Raw genomic sequence first — 14,116 nt, forward strand, 5'->3', positions numbered from 1 at the left:
CTGCTTCTCCCCCCTCACTCCCACGCTGCAGGGAGCCTGTAGCTAGCAGGTCTCCCTGAAAATAAAAAACCTAACATAAAGTCTTTTAAAGAAACTCAGGAGAGCTCCCCTAGTGTGTGACCCATCACTCCTGGGCACAAAGTCTAACTGAGGTCTGGAGGAGGGGCATAGAGGGAGGAGCCAGTTCACACCCAGTTTAAGTCTTTATAGTGTGCCCAAGCTCCTGCGGATCCGTCTATACCCCATGATCCTTTTGGAGTCCCCAGCATCCTGTAGGACGTATGAGAAATATATCATCTTTTGTGCTCCAAGGCCGACCCGATATTCCTGTGAATGTCGGCACTGACCCGCTAACGACATATCGAATGGACGCTATATCGGCCAGTGTGTACCCATGCCAGTCACAGATAGACAGATATATAACTAGATATTAGCACATTGTGCACCGTAAACAGTGTTCTGCATTAGTTGTCTTCCTTCTAGTAATAAATGATGATCTGTAGGTAGTGTGTGCTGTGTCCTGTAAGTAATACCCCTTTCACACCGCCTGAGGCGGATCGCACCCAGGAGCCTGACACAAGAGCTCCCTAAGTGCTATCCGCCTCAGGCGCCCCGCCGCCGCTGTCTGCAACCCGGCATATTGCCGCATTGGTGACATTAGCGGTGACTGCGTTTGGAGATCACATGATCTCCATGCACCGCCCGTACACACACAGTTAATGGGAAACGGGTTGCATCGACCCGGCTCCCGTTCACACAGCACAGCGAGCCGGGTTGAACACGAGTTCAACCTAGCTCGCTACCAGGGGTGAAATACGCTCTGGTATTTTTCCCTTAGTACCTTTCAGACTGCACATGACCACGGGTTATGCGCGATCATGTGCCAATAACCCGTGTTCAAATCTGGCAGTCTACCCTTTTCCACCTAAGAAGCACGGGTCGCAGCCGGGAGCCTGACACGTGTGCTACCCCCGGCTGCGGCCCGTGCTCAGCCCCCTTTCCCACTGCACTCACCAACCCGGCAATATGCTGGCAACGCGGCAGGAACAGCACTGGGAGATCAGCGCCGCCCTTCCATAGACTGTGAACGGCAGCCGTATCCCATCGACACGGCTTCCGTTTACACTGCACAGCTACCGGGTTGAACCCGGTAAGCTGTGTAGTGTAAACGGAAGCTGTGTCGATGCGACACGGCTCTCGTTCACAGTGTATGGAAGGGCGGCGCTGGGAGATCATGTGATCTCACAGCGCCGCCCCTGCCGAGCGCAGTGTAGAAGTGGGCTCTAGCACGGGTTGCAGCCGTGTCAGGCTCCCGGCTGCGACCCGTGCTAGCTAGTGGAAAAGGGGTATCACTTGATCCGGGTTTTTGCAGAGGGACCCTTTTCCACTAGCAAAAAACACAGGTAAATACGCGCCCCTGTGCATTTACCCGTGTTTTTTGAGCTAGTGGAAAAGAGGTATTAACGACAGTACACAACAGTGACCCGGCCTGGTACAGAGGTGTAGCGGGCATCCAGAGACAGCGGGTTATTTTATTTAGCGGATGTCATTATTATTATTACTGTAGTTATTATGCTATCAGTCACACACACCCCTCAGGCTATGTGCGCGCCCTCGTGACAGACACGGGGAGATGGCGTCGCGCGCCCCCGTGCGTTGCCCCGGCAGCAGCCGCCGCCAGCAGGGCCCCGCTCACAAGCACCGGAGCCGGCGCAGCAGCAGCAGCAGCATGGGGGACACCCTCCACCTGCCGGGCTCCTGTCGGCGTGTGAGCGCATGGAGCGAGGGGAGTGCCCCGAGTCCCGCCCGGCTAGTGAAGCGCCCTGCCTCGGTGCCCGGGCGGCTGAGTGACCGCTGCGAGGAGTGGAGCTCGTGCAGTGACCCGGAGGAGCGCTCCCTGGGCAGTGCCCGGCTGTCCCGGGACCTGGGACGGGAGGAGAGCGCCCTGCTGCGGGGCATCTTTGAGATCGGTAAGAGGAGCTGCGATGTGCTGCTGACCGCCAGCCGCCTGCTGTGGAGCCCCATCCGCCCCGAGAGCCCAGGTGAGGAGGAGGAGGTGGATGACTGGGAGGGGTCATTGGGGCACCGTTTCCCAAACTTTAAGGCGCCCTAACAGCCCAGTTGTGCAGAATTGAGCACAAATGGTTAATTGAAACGGAGGTACTCATTAAAACACATTTGCTTAAGCCTGGATATCCTGCAAACCTGGATGGTTAGGTTGCCTTGAGTACCGAACTTTGCCAAACTTGGGAAACTAAGATTTATCAAAGTTTGGACAGAGAGAAAGTACCAACCAATCAGCTACTGCCATTTCTCAAACGCTGCCTGTAAAATGCCAGAAGCTGATTAATCAGTACTTAACCTTCTCTCTTCAAGGTTTGATAAATCTCCCCCCTGTGTCCTATATTCACTCTAGGCCAGAAGTTCCCAAACTCATCCTCAAGGCACCCTAACAGTCCAGGTATTAAGGATATCCATGGTGACTTAATTAGTTCTTCAATTTGATTTAACAATCTGTGCTCTAGCATGGCTATCCTTAAAACTATGCCTTGAGGACTGCGTTTGCATACCTCCCAACATTCTGTCCAGGAGGGACAGAATGCTCTGCTCCTGGACTTTCTTCTTAATTTATGAATTGCCATCACCTGTGCTGAAACACCTTTCTTATCCATTTACCTGTTCAACATAGGTGCAGACAATCATAAATTAAGAGGGAAGTCCAGAAGCAGAGCATTCTGTCTCTCCTGGAGAGGGTCATGTTGGAAGGTATGCGTTTGGGAACCTTTGCTCTAGGGCAGAGGTTCTGAGACGCGGTCCTCAAGGCACGCCAACAGTCCAGGATTTAGGTATAGCCATGGCTCAGCACAGATGGTTAAATCAAATTGACTTAGGTGCTAATTAAGTCACCTGTGTCCAAGCATGGATACATTTAAAACTTGGACCATTGGGGTTCCTTGAGGACCGTGTATGGGAACTTCTGCTTTAGGGCATCAGCAGGCAACATGCGGCACACCAACATCTGTGGAACTACACATCCCAGCATGCCCTGCCACAGTTTGACTACCCTTGGCTTAGGGTAGGGATAGGCAACCTGTGGCTCTCCAGCTGCTGTAGAAAAAACATCCCAGCATGCCCTGCCACAGTTTTAGAACATCCTAACAGCAAACCTGTGGTAGGGCATGCTGGGATGTGTAGTTCCACAGCAGTTGGATAGCCACAAGTCTCCTACCCATGGGGGTGATCTACCTGGGTAATAAAGTGGATAATGACTATCTGATACACTGTTTGAAATGCACAGGCTGCATTGAAGTTATCTACGATACATGCTGTTACTGACGTTCAGATGTATGCAAACTCCAGTGCTGCATGTGTTTCAGATAACTGCTGAAAACTTGGGGGCAGATGTATTACCCTGGAGAAGGCATAAGGAAGTGATAAACCAGTGATCTGTACAAGGTGATAAAGGCACCAGCCAATCCGCTCTAATATGTAAATTAACAGTTAGGATCTGATTGGCTGGTGCCTTTATCACCTTGCACATATCACTGGTTTATCACTTCCTAATGCCTTCTCCAGGTTAATACATCTGCCCCAATGTCTCTTCAGACCTATATAGTAGGTTTCAGGCATTGGCGTTTCTATAATGGGTGCAGTTTGTGCTTTGCACGCGGGCCCCTGAGTCCAGGGGGGGCCCACACCGCACACACTGCACCCATTTCTCCTATACTTACCTTTCCGGAATCCATCGCTGACCGTGTGTGGGCCCCCTCCTCTCCTGTAGCCGTCGCGCCGCTGCTAGTGCACTGGCGCGGTGGCCATTTTATCGGAGTCCTGCGCATGTGCTGCAGACTCTGGCACTGTGCCAGAGTCTCCAGCGCTCAGAGCGCTAGCAGCGGCGCGACGGCTACGGGTGAGGAGGGGGCCCACACACGAAGTCTGCACACGGGTCTCCTACTCTCTAGAGACACCGCTGGTTTTAGTGTGGTCTTTCTGATAATAGGCATTGTCGTCTCCTATAGATCCTGTCACGTCAGCTACAGTACTTAACGCTTTTCCCATAGAAATGTGATACCTTTTGCCAGGCATGTTTGGCTGCAGGCGTAATAATACAATCATGACACTTAAGATGTTTTCATGGGAAATATATATACACCTTCCGGATCTAAGGTGGGATTGTTGTGCCTAGTGATGCCGGGGACAATTGGTCTCCTTGTTAGTTCAAGTGTCCTGAAGGAGGACAGATTAACTTTTGTCTCATCCTGACATCAGGGGCCAAATGTAATAGAGTGAGAGTTTCAAAAAGTGAGAGATTTGGTAAAGTTTTGCAGTTTTTTTTTTAAAGTGGCAATCATTTACACAGCAAGATCAACCTGGTTTTGCAGTGTAAATGATTGCCACTTTAAAAAAAAACTGAAAAACCTTACCAAATCTCTCACTTTCTGAAGCTCTCACTCTATTACATTTGGCCCAAGGTGTTTGTCTGGCAGACTAGGACTATCTGATATGCTCTTGGTAGATAGTTGAAATAATCCTGCAACTCCAAAAAAAAAATCTATTGTACTTGCAACAAAATCTTGCCCAAATGTTTTTGGGTATGTTGTAGTACAGTCATGCTGAACAGTTTTTTCAGCTAAGACCCAAAGGGTGGAATTCAAATCACATCGCACTCCCATAAAGTGACGGGAGATCAAGGGGCGATGTTCAAATGCCCCCAGTTATCGTACTGATCGCGCCCATTATACTCGGGTTTAGGCGCACAAATCACCTAAACCCGACTAAAGTCATGGGTGCGAGCGTGATAAGACCCGTTTGGGCGCCCAAATGGGTCTCTTTTTGCGCATTTCAGCTCGCGCAGCCACATTAGAATAGCGGGCGGGAGGGAGGGGGGAAATTTGAATCCGTCCCAAAGTGTCAGTGTGTGATTGACATAAGGCCACAACGTCGCTGTACTATTGCTCTGGGATCCTTAGAGGAGGTACATAATATCTGGCATACAGTAATGCCAAAAACAGATCCTGGGGTCCATTTTTGTAGACCCGACTCACTGGCTGCATATTACAGAGTATATTCACTAAAGTGCAGTTTTTTTAAAAAGTGGAGAAGTTGCCCCTAGCAACCAATCAGATTAAATTTATCATTTATCTAACCCCTTCTAGAAGATTATGGCTAGAATCCGATTGGGCAACATCTCCACTTCTAAAATTCTGCACTTTAGTAAATATACCCATACTAGTGTAGAAGAAGGTAAACTGGAATTGTCTTTCCTGAAATTTGTTCTGAGGTTGTTCACGGAGTGCTGCTCCATTCCAAAAGCTTAATACAAAGGAGGACATTCATGCAATGAATTCCACTTGCCATTGAGAATTAATTAGTTACCATAGATGTGTGACTGATGTTAACAGCAATATGGAATTATACAGTGAGCAACTTCAGAATCATTTTGTGTCGTAACTTTCAAAATATTGTTCTTGCTTTACTTCTTCTATAGGTCGTTAGAATCATTAATTGTCACTTTCCCATTTATGAACAGATGGCTTATACATGTAGATTGTGCTAAAGTTACCTTACATACCATTGATTCTTTACAATGTTCCCATTGAATCATCCATTGAGTAAACTTCACATACACTCGGTTCATGCTCTGCCTGCTCCACATGCCGTGTGTGTAAACATAGGGGGTCATTCCGAGTCGTTCGCTCGGTAATTTTCTTCGCATCGCAGCGTTTTTCTGCTTAGTACGCATGCGCAATGTTCGCACTGCGACTGCGCCAAGTATTTTTGCTATGAAGATAGTTTTTTTACTCACGGCTTTTTCTTCGCTCCGGCGATCGTAATGTGATTGACAGGAAATGGGTGTTACTGGGCGGAAACACGTCGTTTTATGGGCGTGTGGATAAAAACGCTACAGTTTCCGGAAAAAACGCGGGAGTGGCTGGAGAAACGGGGGAGTGTCTGGCCGAACGCTGGGTGTGTTTGTGACGTCAAACCAGGAACGATAAGCACTGAACTGATCGCAGATGCCGAGTAAGTCTGAAGCTACTCTGAAACTGCTAAGTAGTTTGTAATCGCAATATTGCGAATACATCGTTCGCAATTTTAAGAAGCTAAGATTCACTCCCAGTAGGCGGAGGCTTAGCGTGTGTAACTCTGCTAAAATCGCCTTGCGAGCGAACAACTCGGAATGAGGGCCATAGTTCCTTGCTTGCTCCCTCGTCAAAAAGACACTGTGCGAGATTCAAATCTCTGCCCCCCTCTCCCGCCCCCTATTGCGCCCACCGGCAGTATTCTAATGTTACTGCCGATGGTCGCGACAAGTTAATTTCACCCCGATACCCCCGGGGGTAGCGAGCTGAAATGCACGTAAAGAGACCCATTTTGGCGCCCAAAAGGGTCTTTTCACTCTCGCGCCCATTACTTTAGTCCGGTTTTGGTGCATTGCGCACCTAATTCTGAGTGTAATGGGCGCGATCAGCGCGATAAGTGGATGCATTTGAATATCGCCCCTCGATCTCCTGTCACTTTAGGTCGACAGTCATTAGGTCGACCACTATTGGTCGACATGGAAAAAGGTCGACATGGTTTTTTTAACTTTTCTCTATCGTCCTAAGTGGATGCTGGGGTTCCTGAAAGGACCATGGGGAATAGCGGCTCCGCAGGAGACAGGGCACAAAAAAGTAAAGCTTTACTAGGTCAGGTGGTGTGCACTGGCTCCTCCCCCTATGACCCTCCTCCAGACTCCAGTTAGATTTTGTGCCCGAACGAGAAGGGTGCAATCTAGGTGGCTCTCCTAAAGAGCTGCTTAGAGAAAGTTTAGTTTAGGTTTTTTTCTTTACAGTGAGTCCTGCTGGCAACAGGATCACTGCAACGTGGGACTTAGGGGGAAAGTAGTAAACTCACCTGCATGCAGAGTGGATTTGCTGCTTGGCTACTGGACACCATTAGCTCCAGAGGGATCGAACACAGGCCCAGCCGTGGAGTCCGGTCCCGGAGCCGCGCCGCCGACCCCCTTGCAGATGCTGAAGCGTGAAGAGGTCCGGAAACCGGCGGCTGAAGACTCCTCAGTCTTCATAAGGTAGCGCACAGCACTGCAGCTGTGCGCCATTTTCCTCTCAGCACACTTCACTGGGCAGTCACTGAGGGTGCAGAGCGCTGGGGGGGGGCGCTCTGAGAGGCAAATATAAACCTTATACAAGGCTAAAAATACCTCACATATAGCCCATAGGGGCTATATGGAGATATTTAACCCCTGCCTGACTGGAAAAATAGCGGGAGAAGAACCCGCCGAAAAAGGGGCGGGGCCTATCTCCTCAGCACACGGCGCCATTTTCTGTCACAGCTCCGCTGGTCAGAACGGCTCCCAGGTCTCTCCCCTGCACTGCACTACAGAAACAGGGTAAAACAGAGAGGGGGGGCACATTAATGGCTATATATATATATATTAAAGCAGCTATAAGGGAGCACTTAATATAAGGATATCCCTTGTATATATAGCGCTTTGTGGTGTGTGCTGGCAGACTCTCCCTCTGTCTCCCCAAAAGGGCTAGTGGGTCCTGTCTTCATTAGAGCATTCCCTGTGAGTTTGCGGTGTGTGTCGGTACGTGGTGTCGACATGTATGAGGACGATATTGGTGTGGAGGCGGAGCAATTGCCAAATATGCAGATGTCACCCCCCAGGGGGTCGACACCAGAATGGATGCCTTTATTTGTGGAATTACGTGATGGTTTATCTTCCCTTAAACAGTCAGTTGAGGACATGAGGCGGCCGGACAATCAATTAATGCCTGTCCAGGCGCCTCAAACACCGTCAGGGGCTGTAAAACGCCCTTTGCCTCAGTCGGTCGACACAGACCCAGACACGGGCACTGATTCCAGTGACGACGGTAGAAATTCAAACGTATTTTCCAGTAGGGCCACACGTTATATGATTTTGGCAATGAAGGAGACGTTACATTTAGCTGATACTACAGATACCGTAAAACAGGGTATTATGTATGGTGTGAAAAAACTACAAACAGTTTTTCCTGAATCAGAAGAATTAAATGACGTGTGTGATGAAGCGTGGGTTGCTCCTGATAAAAAGTTGATAATTTCAAAAAAGTTATTGGCATTATACCCTTTCCCGCCAGAGGTTAGGGCGCGCTGGGAAACACCCCCTAAGGTGGACAAGGCGCTCACACGCTTATCCAAACAAGTGGCGTTACCCTCTCCTGAGACGGCCGCACTTAAGGATCCATCAGATAGAAAGATGGAAGTTATTCAAAAGAATATATACACACATGCAGGTGTTATACTACGACCAGCTATAGCAACTGCCTGGATGTGCAGTGCTGGAGTAGTTTGGTCAGAATCCCTGATTGAAAATATTGATACCCTAGATAGGGACAATGTTTTACTGTCGTTAGAACAAATAAAGGATGCATTTATCTATATGCGTGATGCACAGAGGGATATTTGCACACTGGCATCTCGGATGAGTGCTATGTCCATTTCAGCCAGAAGAGCCTTATGGACACGACAGTGGACAGGCGATGCGGATTCAAAACGTCACATGGAGGTTTTGCCGTATAAAGGGGAGGAGTTATTTGGAGTTGGTCTATCAGACTTGGTGGCCACGGCTACTGCCGGGAAATCCACTTTTTTACCTCAAGTCACTCCCCAACAGAGAAAGGCACCGACCTTTCAACCGCAGCCTTTTCGCTCCTACAAAAATAAGAGAGCAAAGGGCTTGTCGTATCTGCCACGAGGCAGAGGAAGAGGGAAGAGACACCAACAGGCAGCTCCTTCCCAGGAACAGAAGCCCTCCCCGGCTCCTGCAAAAACCTCAGCATGACGCTGGGGCCTCTCAAGCGGACTCGGGGACAGTGGGGGGCCGTCTCAAAAATTACAGCGCGCAGTGGGCTCACTCGCAGGTAGACCCCTGGATCCTGCAGATAATATCTCAGGGGTACAGGTTGGAATTAGAGACGGATCCTCCTCATCGTTTCCTGAAGTCTGCCTTACCAACCGTCTCTTCCGAAAGGGAGAGGGTGTTGGAAGCCATTCACAAGCTGTACGCTCAGCAGGTGATAGTCAAAGTACCCCTATTACAACATCTGAAGTCCTTGAACCTCTACATAAAAAAGTTCAAGTTCAAGATGGAGTCACTCAGAGCAGTGATAGCGAACCTGGAAGAAGGGGACTTTATGGTATCCTTGGACATCAAGGATGCGTATCTACACGTTCCGATTTACCCCGCACACCAGGGGTACCTCAGGTTCATTGTTCAAAACTGTCACTATCAGTTTCAGACGCTGCCGTTCGGATTGTCCACGGCGCCTCGGGTCTTTACCAAGGTAATGGCCGAGATGATGATTCTTCTTCGAAGAAAAGGCGTATTAGTTATCCCATACTTGGACGATCTCCTAATAAGGGCAAGGTCCAGAGAACAGCTGGAGACAGCTTTAGCACTATCTCAAGAGGTGCTAAGACAACACGGGTGGATTCTGAATATTCCAAAATCCCATTTAATCCCGACAACTCGTCTGCTGTTCCTAGGAATGATTCTGGACACGGTTCAGAAAAAGGTTTTCCTTCCAGAGGAAAAAGCCAAGGAGTTATCCGATCTGGTCAGGAACCTCCTAAAACCAGGAAAAGTGTCAGTACATCAATGCACAAGAGTCCTGGGAAAAATGGTGGCTTCTTACGAAGCAATTCCATTCGGCAGATTCCATGCAAGAATATTCCAAAGGGATCTGTTGGACAAATGGTCAGGGTCGCATCTGCAGATGCACCTGCGAATAACCCTGTCACCAAAGACAAGGGTGTCACTTCTGTGGTGGTTGCAGAAGGCTCACCTATTAGAAGGCCGCAGATTCGGCATTCAGGATTGGATCCTGGTGACCACGGACGCCAGCCTGAGAGGCTGGGGAGCAGTCACACAAGGAAGAAACTTCCAGGGAGTATGGACGAGTCTGGAAAAGTCTCTTCACATAAACATTCTGGAACTAAGAGCAATCTACAATGCTCTAAGCCAGGCGGAACTTCTCCTGCAAGGAAAGCCGGTGTTGATTCAGTCGGACAACATCACGGCGGTCGCCCATGTAAACAGGCAGGGCGGCACAAGAAGCAGGAGTGCAATGGCAGAAGCTGCCAAGATTCTTCGCTGGGCGGAGAATCACGTGATAGCACTGTCAGCAGTGTTCATCCCGGGCGTGGACAACTGGGAAGCAGACTTCCTCAGCAGACACGATCTTCATCCGGGAGAGTGGGGTCTACATCCAGAAGTCTTCAACATGTTAATAGACCGTTGGGAAAGACCAATTGTAGACATGATGGCGTCTCGCCTCAACAAGAAACTGGACAAATATTGCGCCAGGTCAAGAGATCCACAGGCAATAGCTGTGGACGCACTGGTAACTCCTTGGGTGTACCAGTCAGTGTATGTGTTTCCTCCTCTGCCGCTCATACCAAAGGTATTGAAGATCATACGGCAAAGAAGAGTAAGAACAATACTAGTGGTTCCGGATTGGCCGAGAAGGACTTGGTATCCGGAACTTCAAGAGATGCTCACGGACGAACCGTGGCCTCTACCTCTGAGAAGGGACCTGCTACAGCAGGGTCCCTGTCTTTTTCAAGACTTACCGCGGCTGCGTTTGACGGCATGGCGGTTGAACGCCAGATCCTAAAAGGGAAAGGCATTCCAGAAGAAGTCATTCCTACCTTGATTAAGGCACGGAAGGAAGTCACCGTGAAACATTATCACCGCATTTGGCGAAAATATGTAGCGTGGTGCGAGGATCGGAGGGTTCCGACGGAGGAATTCCAACTGGGTCGTTTCCTACATTTCCTGCAATCAGGATTATCTATGGGTCTCAAATTGGGATCCATTAAGGTTCAAATTTCGGCCCTGTCAATATTCTTCCAAAAAGAATTGGCCTCTGTCCCTGAGGTCCAGACTTTTGTCAAGGGAGTACTGCATATACAGCCTCCTGTGGTGCCTCCGGTGGCACCGTGGGATCTAAATGTAGTTTTAGATTTCCTCAAATCCCATTGGTTTGAACCATTGAAAAAGGTGGATTTGAAATATCTCACATTGAAAGTGACTATGTTACTAGCCCTGGCCTCTGCCAGGAGAGTATCTGAATTGGCGGCTTTATCTTATAAAAGTCCTTATCTAATCTTCCATTCGGATAGGGCAGAACTGCGGACTCGTCCGCATTTTCTCCCTAAAGTGGTATCAGCATTTCATCTGAACCAACCTATTGTGGTGCCTGCGGCCACTAGCGACTTGGAGGACTCCAAGTTGTTGGACGTTGTCAGAGCCTTAAAAATATACATTGCAAGGACGGCTGGAGTCAGAAAATCTGACTCGCTGTTTATATTGTATGCACCCAACAAGTTGGGCGCACCTGCTTCTAAGCAGTCGATTGCTCGTTGGATTTGTAACACAATTCAACTTGCACATTCTGTGGCAGGCCTGCCACAGCCTAAAACTGTAAAAGCCCACTCCACAAGGAAGGTGGGCTCATCTTGGGCGGCTGCCCGAGGGGTCTCGGCATTACAACTCTGCCGAGCAGCTACGTGGTCGGGGGAGAACACGTTTGTAAAATTTTACAAATTTGATACCCTGGCAAAGGAGGACCTGGAGTTCTCTCATTCGGTGCTGCAGAGTCATCCGCACTCTCCCGCCCGTTTGGGAGCTTTGGTATAATCCCCATGGTCCTTTCAGGAACCCCAGCATCCACTTAGGACGATAGAGAAAATAAGAATTTACTTACCGATAATTCTATTTCTCGGAGTCCGTAGTGGATGCTGGGCGCCCATCCCAAGTGCGGATTATCTGCAATACTTGTACATAGTTATTGTTAACTAATTCGGGTTATTGTTAAGGAGCCATCTTAAGAGGCCCTTTCTGTTGTCATACTGTTAACTGGGTTTAGATCACAAGTTGTACGGTGTGATTGGTGTGGCTGGTATGAGTCTTACCCGGGATTCAAAATGCCTCCCTTATTGTGTATGCTCGTCCGGGCACAGTACCTAACTGGAGTCTGGAGGAGGGTCATAGGGGGAGGAGCCAGTGCACACCACCTGACCTAGTAAAGCTTTACTTTTTTGTGCCCTGTCTCCTGCGGAGCCGCTATTCCCCATGGTCCTTTCAGGAACCCCAGCATCCACTACGGACTCCGAGAAATAGAATTATCGGTAAGTAAATTCTTATTTTTATTGGGGTCGTCTTCTTCGTAAAGTGACAGGGGAACCCCAGTTAGTACACCGTGTCCGCTCGCCATGCTTCGCGCAAGGTGCCTCGCTCCGCTACCGCTGCGCTCGACACAGGTTACTATTCCCCATTGTAGTCCACGTGGATCGTAAAGTATGAAAAAGTTACAAAAATGAACATAAAAAAAAAAAAAACTCATGTCGACCTAATGCATGTCGACCAAAGTCTTGTCGACCTAATGACCGTATCCCAAGAAAAGTAGATAACTTAAACTGTCCATACGCCTAAAGATTGATTGTCCAAGATGGCTGGTTGGAATGAAGACCTGGTAATGTGTGGGAGCAAATGACAATTGACCATTTGCTCCGAAATGGCGGAAAACTGGCAAAAACGGTCATTCAGACAAATTAGTTAAATCAAATGGTTATAACAATTTGTCTGAGCATTTGTGTCTGCGTTTCAGTGTTTGTGAGATGCTGCAACCCCAAGAGCCTTAATTCTTGTGTAAACTTGTCCCAGCTTCCTAGCTGCAGAGTGTTATTGTCATTTCCTTGTTCCCGGTTCCTTTTTAACTTTTATAAAGAACATACCAACCTGAATGAAAGCCTCCTAAACTGCAGAGACCAGTTGCAGTAATGATAGGTTAGAACGGTAACCCTACCATTTCCAGTGCATAGTACATGGGGGAGTGACCATTCTCCATGGACTCTCCTTTTTAAATGTTTCATCTCACAAAGGAACAATACGTACAAAAATCTCAGGAACTCATAATTTCTCCTTCCTGCATTTGTTTTGTTATGTGAAACTGTGCCAAATCTTAAACGTTCACTTCACAATGATTCGGTATGATACCGATGGACAGGATGCCGGTGGTCAGAGTACCGACAACGGCATCCCAACCATCAGAATCCTAACAGCCCCACAGAAAGTACCCTAACCCTCCCCTGCCCCCTACCCTAACCCTCCCTTGTGGGTGTCTAACTCTCCCTGCTGCCTAAACCTAAACCTTCCCACTTGGTGCCTAACCCTAACCTCCCGTTGTAAGTGCCTAACCCTGACACCCCCTCCCGGTACCTAACCACCCCCTTCCCTGCACCCTTACCCCCCTTCTAAATCCTAAACCTAACCTCCACCTCCCGCAGCAAGTGCGTCCCGACAAAAATGCATTTAGGATTCCAGGCGTCTGTATTTTGACGCTAGGATCCCGATCTCCTTTGGGATTTTGATGGCGGCATTATACCGTTGTCGCGATTCCGGCGTTGGTGTTTCGACTAAGAGTACCACCTTTACACTGCTGAGCTCTGCAAGTAATACCTGAGGTCTCGTATACGCACTGGTAGGGTTGAGGGAGTGGAATACATCTGAAGATGGCATTTACTCCTGCATTCATAGCACAACCACATGTTCCAATATATTGTATGTGGACTGCAGTGTGCTCCAAAACCCAGGAGATTTCTCTTACGTCCTAGAGGATGCTGGGGACTCCGTAAGGATCATGGGGTATAGACGGGCTCCGCAGGAGACATGGGCACAAAGACTTTAGATGGGTGTGCACTGGCTCCTCCCTCTATGCCCCTCCTCCAGACCTCAGTTAGATCCTGTGCCCAGAGGAGACTGGATGCACTGCAGGGGAGCTCTACTGAGTTTCTCTGAAAAAGACTTTTGTTAGGTTTTTTATTTTCAGGGAGCACTGCTGGCAACAGGCTCCCTGCATCATGGGACTAAGGGGAAAGAAGCAGAGCTACTTAAATGATAGGCTCTGCTTCTTAGGCTACTGGACACCATTAGCTCCAGAGGGTCGGAACGCAGGTCTCATCCTCGCTGTTCGTCCCGGAGCCGCGCCGCCGTCCTCCTCACAGAGCCAGAAGATAGAAGCCGGGTGAGTATAAGAAGAAAGAAGACTTCAAAAGCGGCAGAAGA

At 49.0% G+C, this 14,116-nt stretch overlaps 1 protein-coding gene across 2 annotated transcripts in view; it reads left to right on the forward strand.

Moving 5' to 3' along the window:
• The first annotated feature begins 1,290 nt into the window (after nucleotides 1–1,290).
• Nucleotides 1,291–14,116, forward strand: part of CERKL (ceramide kinase like) — a 269,313-nt gene continuing 256,487 nt past the window's right edge. The window contains exon 1 of one of the 2 annotated variants that reach the window (XM_063933331.1): nucleotides 1,291–2,042. In XM_063933331.1, the coding sequence (XP_063789401.1) occupies nucleotides 1,634–2,042 (409 nt within the window). In that variant the 5' untranslated portion in view covers nucleotides 1,291–1,633. The remainder of the gene's footprint in view (nucleotides 2,043–14,116) is intronic. The other variant, XM_063933330.1, reaches the window with a different exon arrangement.

This window comes from Pseudophryne corroboree, chromosome 7 (assembly GCF_028390025.1).
Source record: "Pseudophryne corroboree isolate aPseCor3 chromosome 7, aPseCor3.hap2, whole genome shotgun sequence".
NCBI lineage: Eukaryota > Metazoa > Chordata > Amphibia > Anura > Myobatrachidae > Pseudophryne > Pseudophryne corroboree.